This window comes from Perca flavescens, chromosome 20, assembly GCF_004354835.1.
Source record: "Perca flavescens isolate YP-PL-M2 chromosome 20, PFLA_1.0, whole genome shotgun sequence".
Lineage (NCBI taxonomy): Eukaryota > Metazoa > Chordata > Actinopteri > Perciformes > Percidae > Perca > Perca flavescens.
This window is the reverse complement of record NC_041350.1, coordinates 6,234,234-6,253,165: the sequence shown is the minus strand read 5'-3', so window position 1 is coordinate 6,253,165 and position 18,932 is coordinate 6,234,234. Positions and strand designations below refer to the sequence as shown.

Below are 18,932 nucleotides of genomic sequence, written 5' to 3'. Positions count from 1 at the left end.
CACCAGTCAATTGCTGTTAAACAACAAAAAGGAGAACCACTAGATGGCAGAAGGGTACTTTACAACAACAGCGTGAGTTTCTTAAGGGGAACTTAAATGCACCATGAGCCTACAAGGCGCAATCGAATGCACCATAAGGTCCCCGTCGGTGTTGTTTCTCCGACAACTCCGACTCCGGCAGTGGCCATGGTGACTCAAAGTGCAGCCAGTCTCCTCTGTGTCTTCAGCTGCAGACTGTTGTCCCGGTGTTGGAGTAAAATACAGCCACGCGTTAAACCGTTTAGCTTTAAGCATTTTAACCATATTTAAGTCAACGGTAGGCTAACTTTACCCACTGCCAAGTGTAATGTCAACTAGCGTCACATGCAGTGATGCTTCCGTTGCCTGTAAAGTCCTATTCGTAGCACCATTGGGCAGCACAGACATCTATGAGGCACCGAAATCTGCATTGTCATTCGGTCTAATAGATCCCGGTCGATTTCCTACTTAATTAATTCTGTAGTGCTGTATGACCAGGATGCACATTTTGTATGTCTTTGACTGTATACATATGTTTTTATTGTCAATATGTGTTTACATTATCTTTTGACATCCCAGAGGATGATTAGGCCACTAAAATGTTAAGGTCAAACGTGAGTCGTGACGTGTAGGCTGTAATAGGAGTTTAGTGTGGGGTGGCTGCTGTGCAGGTGCACTGTAGTGTACCTGGCAGAGCCCATGAAAAGTATAGTATTTCTCATAATTCTAGATAAGGTGTATTGATGAAATAATAATAATTGGAGATGTCCCGACGACTCCCGAGATGACCCTAAGGATCGGTATCTGGGCCGATCCAGGCATAGTGTTTAGGATCTTGTCAGCTAAAATAAAGCCGATCCGAATCGATCGCTCCTTTGCTGAACTCTACTGTGTTTTGTCCCCCTCAGCCTGCGAGTGTTGCAGCCAGGCTCTACAGTGTGGGCATTCTGTTGCATGTGAGAGTGAAAACGAGTGTGTGTGTGTGTGTGTGTGAAGGTGAAAAATTATTTGGTTGCACCATTGATTGACTGTTCTGACACCAGGAAGGCTTCGACATAAGCAATGGCCCAGGGCCAACAAAAAAAGTGTGTTGGGCAATTTGATTGGCCAGTCGACAGTTTTTCCGTAAATCACAGTATGAGTCACTTCACTTGTGATGGCTCAAGGAGGCAGAAGAAATATAATAATATGAATGAAATTAATAATAAAATCTTTAAAATGTTGGACGAATCATTCAATTAATAAATTAACAGTTTGAGGGAAAAGTCTTTTTTTCAGGCCAGTAAAAATACATGAGGCTAGATAAACTCTGAGTGTGGGAAACATGTTAAGTTGGTCACTCCCGAGTTGGCAAAATTCACTCAACTCTGAAGATTATAAATCTGTTAATAATCAGTTATTACTCCTCCCTTTCTCATTAGCACAGATCAGTGTACAAAACATTCAGCTAGCAGCTTCTCATTTTTGGTGGTAGGTCATGTCAGCTTTTGTTAATTAACCTTAATTCCATGAGTAAGTTGATGGCAGGACAAAATGAAACTTGTCTATTGTCCAGTTAAAGGACAAATCCGGCGCAAAATGAACATAGGGGTTAATAGCGCATGATTACCGAGTCAACCGTTCTCTGGGATATGTTTTCATGCTAATCGAATGTGTCTCTAGCTGGAAACAAGCTACCGCAAACCGCTGATTAGCTTGTAAAGCTAGTCGTTGGGGCAGAGGGTAAAGTACAAAAAAATCTCTATTTCTACACCACTAACAAGGCTCAAAATAACACCACACTTCAACGGTAGCATAATGAGGGTCCCTACATGTAAACCGAAGCATTGTGTACAAGACAGTTTATTAAAAAGCTAGATTATAAAGACAGTAGCGTTCACGTATACAAGCAGGCGCCATCTTGTGTAGAAATAGTGATTTCTTTTTTGTATTTGTTTAATTATCGCAAGTGATATCGTCATCACAATATTCAACAATTTTATCGCATATCACATGTTTTCCTGATAGAGCAGGGCAATATATCGATATTATATCAATATCATGATATGAGACTAGATATCGTCTTAGATTTTGCATATCGTAATATGACATAAGTGGTGTCTTTTGCTGGTTTTAAAGACTGCATTACAGTAAAGTGATGTCATTTTCTGAACTTACCAGACTGTTGTAACTTTTCTATTATTTGCCTTTACCCACTTAGTCATTATATCCCAAAATCTCATTGTGTAAATATTTTGTGAAAGCACCAATAGTCAACAATACAATATCGTTGCGGTATCGATATCGAGGTATTTGGTCAAAAATATCGTGATATTTGAATTTCTCCATATCGCCAGCCCTATTTCCTGATGTTGTGCAGCCCTAGTACCCTGCCCTAAAAGCAGCTTCTCCAGGTTAGGAGTCAGTGATTGACTTTAGGTTATGTGCATGTGCAGTGCACCAGTTGCTTTACAACATTACCTCACTTTCTGGAATCTGGTCAGCCTGTACTGTAAACTGCTGGGTGGTCAGGCCTCAGCTGACTGAAAAAAGTGAATTATTCGTCTCCTTTCTCTTCATATTACGTTGCTCTGCTACTCTTCTGCCAAGCATAAAAATTCCTGTCTTTCTTTGTGACCGTGCAGTCTCGCCTCATTCCCTTTCCTGCTGCCATCTATCTCTCTCTCAGGCCCTCATGCGTTCCCTCCATCATCATTTCTGACCCACAAATGACCCTGAGAGACAGTTGTTATTTAAAACATATGCACAGCAGCAGCAGACAGTGTGATGGAGAGAGGAGAAAGAGGAGGGGAGGGGTGGAGCGATGGAGAGGTGGAGATCCACTCATCTCACAAGTTATTTTCTCCTGCTGTGCCCATGTATTATGCATGGGACTGCTGTGCATATTTCAAGGGCCTTCTGGACTTGGTGTATGTATACACACAGAGGATGGTACTTTCAGCTTGCAGTCAATTTGTGTGTGTGTGTGTGTGTGTGTGTGTGTGTGTGTGTGTGTGTGTGTGTGTGTGTGTGTGTGTGTGTGTGTGTGTGTGTGTGTGTGTGTGTGTGTGTGTGTGTGTGTGTGTGTGTGTGTGTGTGTGTGTGTGTGTGAATACAAAGGAGAGACTCAGTGAGCCTGAAAATGTACTGTTGGCCTACAGGAAAGATGTCAAGGAATGACAAGCAAAAAAAGAAACATTAATGTTGTGTGTGGGATATATGGAGTTCTTTCTACAAATGTTCATACAATTAGTAAGGGATCCTTAAAAAAGAAAGCATATAAATGAATGATATACACAGAATTCTGTGTCAGTGGACATCCATGATTTTCATCGTTATGCCACTACAACCGCAGTAATTCCAGAAGTTTCGGAGTCCTGATTTTTCTTGACCGAGTGTAGGGTGCATTTGGCCATTAAACTTTCAATAAACTTGTGATGGGATTGATTTGCTTTACCTTTTCCGTGTCGGGCAAAGTCTTTTGACATTTGCTCAAAGGTTCCCTTGTTGGCGGCAACAACAACAAGTTGCCATTTCTCCTAAAACTTGGGTTTGTCTGTCAGCATGATTAATAAAAACTACTGGCCTGATCTTCCCGAAACTGGTGTGGAAGGGCGTAGCTTAATTTTGGAGCGGATCCGAATCAGGAGGCGGATACACTAATTATTTTTCACTTTGATTACCATTTTGTGCTGCATTATTGTGGTGCCGGAATAATCGTGAAAATAAGTTCCCGACTGGGAAAATTCACACTGCATTAACATTGAGATGTGAGATACGGCATGCCTTGGCGGATGTCTGCGCTCTCCGAGTGCTCTTCTAGTTCTTAATAGCATTACAAATGTGTGAAAAGGGCTCAGAGTTTACCTTGCTGAATATTTAGCCACCACAATAGAGTCGACTTTATGCTTTGTATCGCAAATTAGCACATGGTGTGAAAGGAGATCCTCTTTTCACCGCCTTCTTTTTTTTTCACTGCGAGTCCAGAGGTCAGAGTCGGCTACAGAGCAGCTTTCCCGCTGCTCCTTGAGATTCAGCGTCTCGTTCAACAGCACAATAATTTCAATAAGGCTGTTGATCGCCGACGCAGAGAATTGAACCCAGGGCCTCCAGCTGAATGACAACCTCTCTGCTCACTGCCTCACCGTGTGTGGCGCTGCCGACCAATTCTGCTCCCAAATAAGGAGCTCTGTTTGGTCTCGATCAGAGCAGCCCCCGTGTGACGGCTTTGCTGACATAATACTCTTTGACTGAGTCACTCCAACTGATGAATTAATCAGACCCTGTCTGCCTTCTATATCTACCACCATCTTCTTGCATTCAAATGATTTACTTACCAATAAATTATGAAATACCCAAACTTCTAAGATCAAACAAACTCATAGATCAAAGCTGTCGTAGGTGATGTAGCTCACTAAGCTGGGAGGGGAAAGGGAAATTGAGAAAATGAGGATGTGCACAAGCAGAACCCACACACACACACACACACACACACACACACACACACACACACACACAGGCTTACGCACATACATATGTTAGTTAGCATGTGGCCGTTAAAAGTGTAGCCTGGTACAGCTTGATGTTGTCAAGACAGCTGATCAGTCACATACTGGGATGCTTTAATTGACCTGGAGCTTTAATTGACCTGGAGCATGTATGTGTCATCTATCGTGTGTGTGAGATTGTGTTCACATGTCAGGGGGGTAACCAGTATCGACATGTATGCGTTTACACGCTTTAAACACATTTTATGCTATTCTATATTTGCTGTGATCATCTTTTGTGGTATGGTCTTTAGCTTGGATGAAGATAGTAGTCAGTTCATAGAGCTTCATTCTGGTGTGTGTGTGTGTGTGTGTGTGTGTGTGTGTGTGTGTGTGTGTGTGTGTGTGTGTGTGTGTGTGTGTGTGTGTGTGTGTGTGTGTGTGTGTGTGTGTGTGTGTGTGTGTGTCTGCGTGTGTGTGTCTGCGTGTGTGTGTGTCTGTGTGTGTCTGCGTGTGTGTGTCTGCGTGTGTGTGTCTGCGTGTGCTCCGCTATGATCTGGCAGAATGACTCATGCTGCAGAGTGTAACTGCATCCACTGCCACTGTACACACTCACTCCATACATACATACATACATACATACTAGGGCTGCACAATATGAGGAAAATATCTTGTTGAAAATCTCGATAAGGATATTACTTGCAATAAATTAACAGATATGCATTTCTGCTGCTTTCTGCTGTTAAATTTCGCCGCAATATCGATACGGAGGTATTTGGTCAAGAATATCGTGATATCTGGTTTTCTCCCTATCGCCCAGCCCTATTTTAAACTCCATTCGATTGTGAGGACTATGGTTAGGGTGCAGGATAAATCCAGACAGCTAGCTAGACTATCTGTCCAATCTGAGTTTTCTGTTGTACGACTAAAACAACTTTTGAACGTACACATATTCCACCAAAACAAGTTCCTCCCTGAGGCTATTTTGAGGAGGCACCGTGGTTCAGTCTGGCTCTTAGCACCGCCCAAGACGATTGTGATTGGTTTTAAGAAATGCCAATAAACCAGAGCACGTTTTTCTCCCATCCCGGAATGCTGTGTGAACTAGCCAGACCCTCTTCCGCAACGCTGTGGAGGAAGGTCTGAATATCCGAGACTATATAGCCATTAACCCTTCTAGTTGCTTTAAATTCCCAGAAAACTCAGAAAACACCAGATGGTACGTCGAGAGATACGAGAGCAATTGTAAATCAAAGAGCTCTGCTTCTGTTGCACAGAACTGAACTGTTGCAACTTGCACAAAACAAAAACAAAGTTATTCCAGCGGTGCACCAGCTTAAAGTGCCGTGCTCATCAGAGATATGGAGGCTGCTACTGTACACTAGCTTAATAACCCTGCATGAGAGATGTTCTCAATCTCTTTTTCAATTTTACTAAAACATCAAAACTGTTGTTACTGTGTTATGTCTGTTTCCAAAGGCAGCAATAAAATAGCACATTCAAATCTAAAGAGTTTTATACATTAGAAGTGTTGTGAAATGAATGAATGCATAATAGTCGTAAAACCGTCATTGTTCCTCAGCCTATATATCTTACCAACAAAATCTATAATCGTAATACACAAACCAGTGCAGGCCTAATAACTTGGTAAGTGCATTTTTATGATCACCAATAGCAACAATGGCAAAAAGTAAAAAAAATAAAATGAATAAAAATAAGTCCCAAGTTGTAATAAACTTGAATGACACAGAGGCTATACATCCTCTGTACGTTTACAATCGGTCTGAGCATATGGCTGCTGCCAACATAAACACAGCAAGGTGAAAACAAAAACCACTAAGGTTTAAACATGCCCTTCAGCGCTACAAATGCTGACGGTGCATTACCCAGACCCCGGCTTGCAAGTGTAACTGGTGGCGGAAATGACAGCTATTTAAAAAGGTTACGATAATGACAAGTAAAGGTTACAGCAATGATATCAAAGTGTGATGCAGCAGCTGGGTTGTTGCAGTGATTATGGGGGTGTGTCTGTCTGACCCAGCCAAGGTGGGTCTCTCTCTCTCTCTCTCTCTCTCTCTCTCTCTCTCTCTCTCTCTCTCTCTCTCTCTCTCTCTCTCTCTCTCTCTCTCTCTCTCCCACACACACACTCAGACACACATATATGCTGGCCCCAAGCCCAGACAGCATCACACTGTGGGAGGAAAGAGAGGTTAGAGTCTATGGTGGATAGTACAGAGGGGAGGCAGAAAGAGATGAAGGAGATGGAGGAAAAGAGGGGGAGAGGAGGAGAGAATGGGGCGATTGCTAATGAGAGAGACAGATGAGGCCAGCCCACGGTGGTGCTGAGCCAGAGACTAGCCCACTGCTGACCACGCTGCAGAGGTCACTGGGAAGACAAAGGGAGAAGTAGAGGGGAGGCCAGGACAGCCAACCAAACTCAGTTCCTATAACCTCCAACCTCAATAACCAACATTTTCTAAAATAGAAATATGTTCTAAGAAACTTGAATTATTTTTTCAAAGTGGAAGATCGACCGAATTAGAGGGAGTGACTGCATACAGTAATTTAAACAGAAATAAAAATATATACATCAGTTTGAACCAGTCTACCAGGAGTGAAATATGGCCACATTTTGCTTATCTAGTTGACAATAGGGAAACAAACAGCATTTGAATTATCAAATGCAAAAATCGGAAAAGACAGCACATCCTACGTCATTCGTCAGCAGCACGTGTGTCGCATGCTGGATGAGTATTCACTGTTTTGTTTCTACTGCTACATTTTATTTATTGAAATTCATTTTAAGAAGTTTGATTACATTCTATTTTTGATTTGTATGCACAGGTGTTTTTTAAATAACAAATAAACAAGAATTCAATACATTACATCTATGTTATTTTGTCTTAGTTAGGAAAGTAATGTTTAGTTAGGAAAGTCTGGTGCCTTTAGTCTCTTTCACATGGTGGAAGGTATAAGATGCAAGGTATATAGTTTATTATTAATTCAACAGCGGGATCGGATCGGTATCGGGTATCGACGGATACACAAAGCCCAGGCATTGGTATCGGGACTGAAAATGTCGAATCGTTACATCCCTACTTGGAGACATAAGACTTATTGCAGAATATGTGTGTGTCATTATCCCCATTTTGGCGAATATCACCCCTGTCTATGTCCAGGTTTTGTGGCTGTTTTGTAGCTCAGCATAGACATTTTTGCCTTCTTAATTGTCGGACAGCTGTTGTTTCTAACCCCATCTTTCTTTGTGATTCTGATTGTATTTGTGATTTATTTATGTGAACAGGGACAGTGCACAAAAAACATTCATAGATGTCTTGTGCCATGTTGTAGCAAATTGCTAATTTCCGCCCGTAGTCCCTGGGCAGGTAGATGGCACATTTAAAATACAAAGTAATTACAGCACAACATATAATACAGATACATAAAGTCTTAAAAATCGAAAGTTGTTATTCATCAGACTTTGTTGTAGTTATGTCACTGTATTCCAAGATCTCAGCAGTTAACTTTTGTAAGTCCAATATTTAAATGAGGGCCAGTTGGTAACCTTACCAAGTCGGGTCAGCGTAAAATTTCAGGTCTCGCAGTGCTGGATAATAACGACCGTGTGTGTTGTACCTTGTGAGTCATTGGATATGAATCAGGCCTGAGACAGAAGTTCTCTTTTAAAACAGTTCTCCGCAGCACTCTCAAGAGGAAAAGGGAAGTGGGGCGTTCTGTTATTGTTGACAACCAAACCATCAAAAGTTATCCAGTAGCCCACTCGTCCATCGGTGGTTAATATTACCCAGAGGATCATCACTTAGAACTTTGAAGCTGTCTTGAGCCATCTTAGGGAGTGTTATGTGGAGTTCTCTTACAGTCCACGAGCTAGTACTGTGTCTTCACATAATATATGATGCCAGTTGTTGTCTCGACGTCTTTCAGTGATACCGTTTGAGGAGTTCGGCAATCTCCTGTGGGAGCCAAAATGGATGCTTTGTGAAGTTCATATCAGTACAGTAGCCAAGCAGACTGTCCTCTAGCTTGAGGGCAATATTCTGTCCCCTGGTTCAAGTGTCTGTAGACCCACTACAGAGGCATCAAAGTCAAGTTAGCCACTGTTGCAATGACTGGCATGCACTTTTAGCATATAACAAATGTTTTTTTCCCCCCTTATATCTGTTTCATCTAAAATTCCGGGGCTTAATTGAAGTAGCACGGGAGCTCCCTGTGTTAACCAAAGCTGGTGTGAGGAAGCCTTTTTAAGTCTGATCCGCCTGGAGGCTTCGGGTCTTGTGAGAGAACAAGTGGGCGTTCGTTTGTTCGCCAAGCTTTGTTATGCAGGTCTTTTTTTTTTTTTTTTTACTCACCAAAGGAAAGGCCCACTTACGATCGTCAACACATTTTAGAAGCCTCACCTCTTTTAAACTTGCGACGAGACTAATTATGTATATGTGTTTGTGTGTGTGTGAGCCTAATGTGTGTACATTTTCAATGCACACATTTGTCTGAGTGGGTGTGAGTATGTAGGAGTGTGTGAAGCATTGTAGTACTACTGAAGTCAGATTTTTCAATTACAATCCATGTTGCTTTCTGTAATGCTGAACATGCTTTAGGCATGTGCTCTCTTTGAAGTTAAAGACCCCCTCCAATGAAAAACAAGTTTTTAGCATGTCCGTATGGTGTTTTTTTAAAAAAAAAATTTTATATAGGATAAAAGACACATGACGAACGAAATAAGCAACCAATGCCATGGCTGAGCATTTCTGGTTTTGCGTTTCCGGTTCCAGGTCTACAGTTTGCCTCTCTGTGTCACTGAAAGGTTTGAGCTGCCACAGTGGCTCTTGGTTTTGAGCACTTACTTTGGGAACCATCTTGAGTACCACACTGTCACTCTGTGGGGTCATATCTGACTTCCCCTCTCTTCCTTCTTTCCTATCTTCCTTCTTTTGTCTGGTGTATGTGTTCTCTGTGGAACAAAGGCAGGTGTAGTATCCACCGTCCTCAAAAACAAGCAGCAGCAAACAAAAGGAAATCGCTCCCTACCCCCCTATCGTGCTAGAGACATGCCTACACAATTTCATTACACACTTCTTTCACCAAGCCTTTGTAGTCAATTCCTAATTTAATGTCACTGGCAATAAATCACCATGGTAATGCCTCCTCATTTGATTTGGGGGGGATCTGATTATGCCTTATTGCGGAGTCATTTGAGCTGAGCTAAATTATTAATCACCATCAGCCTATTGTTTTTCTATTTTTATGTCCTCCCAACGCCCTTTCTGTGTTAATTGAAATCATTCAAACCTGGGGAGTGACAGCGTGGTTTCTATGCATGATGGCATTTATGGCAAAATATCACCAAGCACTTTGTATGTTCTTAAATGAGAAATAGTATAAGTTCACCTGAACTCTTCAGTCATGTTAGCAGCAAGGCTCTAGGGATGGTAACGTCGTAAGGTCTGTCCACTACTTTTGTCCAGACTGAAACAGCTAATGGATGAATCGGCCTGGAATCTGGGACAGATATCTGTGGTGCCCAGAGGATGGACCCTAATGTCTTTGGTGATCCCATTTGCTTCAAAGTTTTCTACCAAATGGATTGGCACCAACTTTTGTACAGACATTCATGGTTCTCAGACAATGTGTTGATTTGGGTGATCCTCTGACCCCCTCTAGCACCACTATTAGGTTGTCATTTAGGTAAGGTACTTTATTGTCACATACACATACATGTAGTGAAATTCATTCTCTGCATTTAACCCATCCCTCAAACAGCCATTTACAACACTTGGGGACCAACTCCAGATCTGAGCCAGTGCCTTGATCAAGGGCACTGACTGGAGAACCTAGTACATGTTTTTTGATGGTGGGGGAACCGGAGAACCCGAAGGAAACCCACAGAAACGTGGGGAGAACATACAAACTCCACAGAGAATGGCCCAGAACGACCTGGATTCGGACCCAGAACCTTCTCTAACCATTGGGCCATTTGTAGTTTTGGAGAGCTGTGAATGTTAACGATGGGACCATACGGCATGGTTATAGATGTGGTTATCTTGTCTTTCTGGAGCTGCTTTGGTTCAGACACACCACAGTACGCTACGTTCAGGTTGCAGAAAACATCTTTTAAATTCAGATTTGGGCCACTTTCTTATGTGGTCCTTAATCAGATACAGGTTTTTTTTGTAACGCGACCTCAGTCTGAACAGTCATATCGGAATTAATTTCATTCATGAACTGAGTGTCTTGCAGCGAGTCTTGTGGAGAAGCGCTGACAGATGTAGTTAAAAGTAGCCCTTGACATCCTGAAAATTGGGACAAAATCTGTTTCAGTGAAGGCATTCACGTCACAATCCCACCACTCCTGGCTCCAACTCTGCATCCACACACACCTCCAAGTAGCAGCCATTGCTCCACAAAAAGCCATAATAAAAGATTTGGCTCTCTTTTTCCTCGTCCTCATTATCATCTGCTCATGAATTTGCTGGCTTCCACTCACATAAACTTATAAATTAAACCGTAAATGCTGACTTCAGTGGCCTCCATATACAGTATATGATCGATGATACTACAAACAGTGAAACTTCACTTCAAACCAGAGACATTCAGTTACAAGTCTCTTGTCTTTTATCCATAGAGATGGTGTATTTTCTCTAGTCACCAACCTAACCTCAAGTGTTTAGCCAATCAGTGCTTGGTTTGAGGGCAGAGATTGTCACAGGTTGGCCCCGGTTGGCCGTGCTGCTAAGCTGGCCAGTGTGGTCATCCCCTGTTGTGGAAACGCATGTGATCCCAGATTAGCACTGCCCAGTGTGACTAAAGCGGGCTACGCCAGGTCTGTGTAAAAACGCTATTAGACAAAAGTTGAAACTGAAAATATATTAGACTGGATAATGGTATGAATTTTAGTCAGGATATTTTCACAGCTGGAGACAAGACTCCTACATAATAACTACATACTACTAGAATACATTCTAAATGTTAAATTAGCATGTTGAACACAGTCCAGTCTGTGATTGTTCTTGCACTTTTTTCATCAGCAGGCTTAGAGCTCAGGTTCAACCATTTGAGATGACCGTAAAGCAGAGACGTCCGTCATTATCTCGCTCAAGGGTGCTTGCAATCGCAAACTATCTTTAGTGGAGACTGACCCTGAGACCTTCTAGTCACAGAAGATTGCCTCTTAAAACACAAAGCCTGCCTGCTGTCTGCTCAGTTCACAGCTCCTGTATTACTATATGCCTGTAATGTTTGGTTTGGACTGGTATGGTTCAAGACCTAAGATTATAGGCTGGTGTAAGATAATATCAGACCATGAACTTATGCGTAGCAGCAATGCTGCATCGTTACATAAGTCCTGAGCTGAAGTTTACTTTTCCAGCGTGGTGGGGTCTTTTTTCACTTTAGCTCCTTGCGGTGCTTCTCTGCAGCTCCCTTGGCCCTCAGCTCCCTTCTCCTCATCTCCCGCTCTCCACTCTGCTACCTACTGCTCCTTGTTTTCTTTTTTGGACTCTTTTGGGCCCAGAGTTTTTCTTTTCTTCCTTCCACTATGGCCAACTTTGACTTCTGTGCTCTTTCACTACATGTGGGCCAGATTTCTTCCATCCATATCGTGTGTGTGTGTGTGTGTGTGTGTGTGTGTGTGTGTGTGTGTGTGTGTGTGTGTGTGTGTGTGTGTGTGTGTGTGTGTGTGTGTGTGTGTGTGTGTGTGTGTGTGTGTGTGTGTGTGTGTGTGTGTGTGTGTGTGTGTGTGTGTGTGTGTGTGTGATCCTAATCTCACACAGACACCTAGAAACACACCCTCGCACACCTGTCTTCCTATGCCCTGTGGCTTTGCAGCGGTGGTGTGTGTGTGTGTGTGAGTGATCCTAATCTCACACAGACACCTAGAAACACACCCTTGCACACCTGTCTTCTTATGCCCTGTGGCTTTGCAGCGGTGTACTGTAGGGGGGGGTGTGTGTGAGTGACTGCAGCTGCTTTTGGCCATCCAAGCTGCGTCCTCGTTTTCAGCTTCATTTCCCCCCCTAATGAAGATTCAGAGGCAGCACAGCTACTGGCACAGGGCAGGAGAGGAGAGCGAGGGAGGGGCGGCAGCGTATAGGCGATAGGGAAGGGGAAGCGTCAAGATGGAGGGAGAAGGAAAGTATGGGAGAATCCTGAGGAGGAGAGAGGCAGCAAGGCGGGCAAGAGAGAGAAAAAAGGAGGAGGGAAGATGAATGGGGAAGGAGAGGAAGAAGGAGAGAAGATGAATGGGGAAGAGAGGAAGAAGGAGGGAAGATGAATGGGGAAGAGAGGACAGCTACAACAGAGAGAAGAGAGGGAAAAGGCTGATGAGTTTTGTGATAAAGATGACTAGAGAGAAAGTAGCCCTCTCTCTCTCTCTCTCTCTCTCTCCTAATTAGCTCCCTGGCTGTGATGAATGACACAGCACTTAGTACCCAATCGGGGAGCCGACCTTGTCATGTGTGTTGATGGGGTGGGTGACTCTACCCCCCTTCCCCCCACCCCTTTGCCACCACCACCTCATCACCTCTGTCCCCCACTTACCTATTGTACCACCTCCTGTGGAAGCAGATGCTGCTAATATCAAGGTGTGTGTGTGCGTGTGTGTGCGTGTGCGCGTGTGTGTGCGTGTGCGCGTGTGCGTGCGCGCATGCTCACTTGTCCACTGTGTTTGCGTGAGCGGGCGCTTTGTCCTCCAGTCCCACACAGGCGTGAACAACTCTCAGTTTTGCATTTACACCGTCACCTGCCTCATTTCATATGTGGTGACTTTTGTTTTGCAGCATTAGATGTGACATTATCAGTTTAGAGTTAACACTGTCATGTATGATAATGGAACTTTGTTAGGGACCAAACAGTGAGGCAACAATGACACAGGTTATTATTAAGCAACACAGTTTAAGCTCAAAACTTTGAAGATGCACAACAACCGTAAGAAACACAAAACCTGTAGGGGCTGATACTCCCGGTTTCTTTTTAGTGGTTAGAAATTAAAGTAATATTCAGATAGCAATTAGATTAAAATATTTAGCAAATATCAAGTCTCAAGTCACTTAATTTTTTTTTATTGAATATTCATCAGCATGCAAAGTCATTGATTAATACCATGCTGTAGCAAGAAAGGGGTGCGACCAACTGAGAAAGTTGGTTGCACCAGTTCTACCAATAGAAAAGTTAATCCATTATTTTGCGAATGTTTGAGGGCACTGCAGTATATGGAGCATACATTTCACACACACAACTAGATTGTGATTTCTGAATGCTTTTGTATTCAGCTTTAGGAATATGTAATGTTTGAGCGTCTGCATGTCCATGGCAATTGACCAATCCAAATCTTTTCCTGAACCGTGTGATATGGCCAAAAGATACATAGATACTCTATTGATCCCCGAGGGGAAATTCAAGAAAAATCTCCAGAACAAGCGAGTAAGTGGACTTTGAGTTGAGATTGGTTTGAAACTGTTCTTTCCTAGGTGAAGAATGAACTGTCAAGCTTGAAGACTGATTTTTGCCATCGGACCTTGTTGTAGAGTGTGTTGTAATTTTGCCAAGTTCCCAGGACTCAGGAATGATAGCTGAAACTATGAATAATATATCAGACCCAAGTTGTAATAAACAAGAGTTATCCTTTAAATTAGCTGAAACATTCGTCCTTGAGTGAGAACACTGGAGACAGGCCCAGACCCTGAGAAATCACACCGAATATAAAACCATACACTCACCTAAAGGATTATTAGGAACACCATACTAATACCGTGTTTGACCCTATCCTATCAATATGAGCCAACATTTCTAAAGAATGCTTCCAGCACCTTGTTGAATCAATGACACAAAGAATTAAGGCAGTTCTGAAGGGAAAAGGGATCCCCCACACCATTACACCCCCACCACCACCAGCCTGCCCAGTGGTAACAAGGCATGACGGATCCATGTTCTTATTCTGTTTACGCCAAATTCTGACTCTACCATCTGAATGTCTCAACAGAAATTGAGACTTATCAGATCAGTCAATTTTTCCAGTCTTCAACTGTCCAATTTTGGTGAACTCGTGCAAATTGTAGCCTCATTTTCTTATTTTTAATGGAGATGAGTGGTACCTGGTGGGGTCTTTTGCTGGTGTAGCCCATCCGCCTCAAGGTTGTGTGTGTTGTGGCTTCACAAATGCTTTGCTGCGTACCTCGGTTGTAACAAGTGGTTATTTGAGTCAAAGTTGATCTTCTATCAGCTTGAATCACTCGGCCCATTCTCCTCTGACCTCAAGGATCAACAAGGCATTTTTGCCCCCCAGGACTGCAGCATCCTGGATGTTTTTACTTTTTCAGACCATTCTTTGTAAACCCTAGAAATGGTTGTGCGTGAAAATCCCAGTAACTGAGCAGATTGTGAAATACTCAGACCAGCCCGTCTGGCACCAACAACCATGCCACGCTCAAAGTCGCTTAGATCACCTTTCTATTCCCATTCTGACATTCAGTTTGGAGTTCAGGAGATTGTCTAGACCTGGACCACACCCCTAAATGCATTGAAGCAGATGCCATGTGATTGGTTGATTAGATAATTGTATTAACGAGAAAATGAACGAGTTCAATATTCCTTTAGGTGAGTGTGAATGTGGTTATATTTATTTTACGTACATGTTGGCACTGGAAAAGGAGTTGCTTTTAATCTCATTGTACATGTGTATAGTGACAATATCAGGCATTCTATTCTAAATGTGGGTGGTTCAGTAGATGCATTTGAATATTCGAAACAAGTCAGTTGTTCCGAAGTGATACCTTGTTAGTGATGTGTCTCCTTGAGCGTGTTTGTGATCATGATAGCTGGAACCGCGTTGATATGTTTTAGCCCCCAGGTCTTCGTCTATTTTTCCATCACTCAGTCACGGTGTGTGTTTCAGATCCAGCGTGCTGTGTCTTTTCTCCCCTGCAGAGCAGTAAAAACTGGCGGGCTGCGATAGATCTGACGGGCCGGCTGCTGACAGCTCATGGTCAGGGATACGGAAAGGCTGGCCAGCCAACCTCCCACACCACCGACTCACTGCAGGTAAGACGCCAGTGACTTTCTCTTCATCTGTCCATTCATCTGTCTGTCTCTCTGTGTTGGAGAGTGAAGCCAAGACAGGTCTTGTTCTACAAATGCATGTAACAATTCCGAAATAGCACTTAAAAATGAAGTAGATTTTGCACTGAAAATAAACCCAATTCTTCAATACTTAAAGAATTATGTATTGAAATGTTCACACTGAAATTGTATAACCATTTATTAATTATTTGTTACCCTATTATTTTGTTATTAGGAGTTCATTACATTTTTTTTGGACATTTTGTTTAGAATCCAAACTAATAATAGAATTATTTTTGAGTGATACTATGTTGAGTTTAGGGGGACGGATGTGGATTTTTTTTCATCTCCTAGAATATATCAGCACAGTTTGTAAGACATGACCACTAGCTTGTTAGTTTTGTTCTACTGTCCTTTTATACCATTTGTTAGTGTTGCTGCTAGCACATTTTTATGGCTGGTTTTGTGGAGCTCCATCCAGAAGATGGATGGCTACATAAGCTCATTAAGAAGGCCACCCCTGTGGTAAGCTCAGTGTATGAGACTTTAAGTTAATCGACTCTGTTTTTGCCTCATGCTGCATATTACTTTGTTCTACGTTCCAAAACATCCTGGCGCAGTTGTGTAATCCAGGTTTTGAATGTGTGGCCCTTTTTTAAAATGTGTTTAATGTTTGTGTTTTTTTCTGTTTAGTTGTTTTCTCTTCTAAATTTAATATGCATCACAACAAGATGATGACTAATAGGCATCTCTGTTAACCTTTTACCACCAACTGTTCTTCCCACAGGACATTAGCACTAGGGCTTGGTACCGAATTCAATACTTTTTAGGCACCGACCGAATTGCCTCCTTAGTATTGAGTATCAAAAAAAATGCCTCATCATTCAATACCCAATTTCAATGCCTAAGGAGCTAATCTTATCAGCGTCAGTGAGCCAATAAACACGCAGCATGCTTCTACCAAGATCTAATAATGTCTGTGATCGAGAGACACGCAGGAAAACTCTACATAACACAGAGACAGCTCACGTAGTAGCCGAAAAATAAAAATGTGTGCCGTAATGTTCTAATTTCTTTTTGTTAAAATGGATTTCAAAAGATTGGTATCGAAAAAAGTATAGTTTAGGAACCGGTATCAAAGTCACAGTATTGGTATTGGTACCGGTAATAAATATTTTTTTAACGATTGCCAGCCCTAATTAGCACTTTGCTGAACAGACTGGAAGTCCTATAGGAAGTTACATAAATGTGGATGTGTAATATACGTATAGATAGATCAGACTATCATCTTACAGATGCATGGCAGAGTATACAACTAAAACTGAAAAAATATTGTTTCTCCCTAGCTTTCAAGTAGTCTGGCGGTCCAACAAAGTAATAAATCCTTGAAAATGTTTAAATGCATCATAAGAGAATGTTTTAATTAAGGTGTACAATTTCCATAAGGGAAGTGGATGTTAAAGGGTTAAATTGTCTTCCTTTTGAAATGCACGTGAAATAAAAAATCCATAAAAAAAACTTGGTAGCTACTGTTAGGCCTTATAGAAGTAATCTTACAAATGACAATGCTGTAATCATTACTTCTTCTCTACACTCTCTAGATGGCACTATACATTGGAAATGTGCACTCAAGAGAGCAGACTACATGCTTTACACAATCAGTCAACATTTTCTTGAGGCTCCCTGTGTCCTCCCTTAGTTCCAAGTGCATCATAAATACGTTTTACTCTACAAATTCGCCTAGGCTGTTATCAGTGGTGGAAAAGGTATTCTGATCCATTACTTAAAGGTCCCATGACATGGTGCTCTTTGGATGCTTTTATATATAGGCCTTAGTGGTCCCCTAATCCTGTATCTGAAGTCTCTTTTATATAGACCTTAGTGGTCCCCTAATACTGTATCTGAAGTCTCTTTTATATAGGCCTTAGTGGTCCCCTAATACTGTATCTGAAGTCTTTTATATAGACCTTAGTGGTCCCCTAATACTGTATCTGAAGTCTCTTTTATATAGACCTTAGTGGTCTCCTAATACTGTATCTGAAGTCTCTTTTATATAGACCTTAGTGGTCCCCTAATACTGTATCTGAAGTCTCTTTTAAATAGACCTTAGTGGTCCCCTAATACTGTATCTGAAGTCTCTTTTATATAGACCTTAGTGGTCCCCTAATACTGTATCTGAAGTCTCTTTTATATAGACCTTAGTGGTCCCCTAATACTGTATCTGAAGTCTCTTTCCCGAATTTCAGCCTCTGTGCAGAATTACAGCCAACTAGAGCCAGTCCCACAATGAGCTTTCCTTAGGATGTGCCATTTCTGTGTCTGTAGCTATTGAGGAGGAGAGAGGGGGGGCAAGGTGGAGGGTGGGAGTGTGTCCTTGACCAACTGCCACTTTGCTCGTACCAAAGCCATGATGTCTCTCTCTCATGGGTGGGCAAAATTCTCTGGGCGGGCAAAGCAGAGAAAGGGGACGTAACAGGCAGGGAGAACTTCAAAGTGAAATTTTTATGCCATGGGACCTTTTTAAGCAAAAGTACTAATACCACACTTTAAAAATACTCTGTTACAAGTAAAAGTCCTGCATTTAAATTGTTAAAGTAAAAGTATGTAAGTATCATCAGGAAAATGTACTTAAAGTATTAAAAGTACTCAATGCAGAAAAATCCTCCCATTTGAGAAACTGGAAACGATCCAAACAGTTGTGTGTTTAATGTTCTAATCATCTCAGCTGAACTTGTAGGCCGTTATATTGTTGGCTAGTTTAATTTATAATAAAACAATCAGATTTTATAAACTACATGTGTTTTGTGTGCAAAAATATTAATTTGTAAAGTAACTAAAGCTGTCAGATGAATGTAGTTGAGTAAAAAGGGAGTAGTTCTCCCTGAGATGTAGAAGTAGAAAGTGGCATAGAAAGAAAAGACTCAGTACCTCAAGTTTGTACTTAAGTACAGTACTTGAGTAAATGTACTTAGTTACATTCCACCACTTGCTGTTACCACCAGCAGTGATGCAGTCGCACCCGACTTCTGAGACTCTGTGTTAAAGGTTCTGTAGGTAGGATGGTGAAGATCCAGGACTTAGCCCTGATTGGTGCATCTGAACAGGGAGCTGTGGATTTTTGCAAATCGCACTACAGGCTGGAGTTGGTGCCAGAGGTCCTGGACTTATTTTTTATTTTTTTATTTCCTGCTTCATGTACTGGAACATAGGGTCAGTTTCCGAAAATATGACCGAAAGTTAGTTTTCTAAGTCTTACCTACTGCACCTTTTTAATGAGGATGTTGTGGTGTTACAAAGTCAAGAAATGGGTTGAGAGAACAGTTTTTGGGGGGCTTCTGGATCCTTCCATGTTGTATCACTGGGAGGTAGTCCATCCCC

At 42.1% G+C, this 18,932-nt stretch overlaps 1 protein-coding gene across 1 annotated transcript in view; it reads left to right on the top strand.

The window, feature by feature from the left end:
* The window catches only part of trappc12 (trafficking protein particle complex subunit 12), a 40,876-nt gene that overhangs the window by 5,665 nt on the left and 16,279 nt on the right, over positions 1-18,932 (top strand). Inside the window, exon 4 of the mRNA XM_028565183.1 lies at positions 15,423-15,536. Coding sequence (XP_028420984.1) covers positions 15,423-15,536 — 114 coding nt within the window. The remainder of the gene's footprint in view (positions 1-15,422; positions 15,537-18,932) is intronic.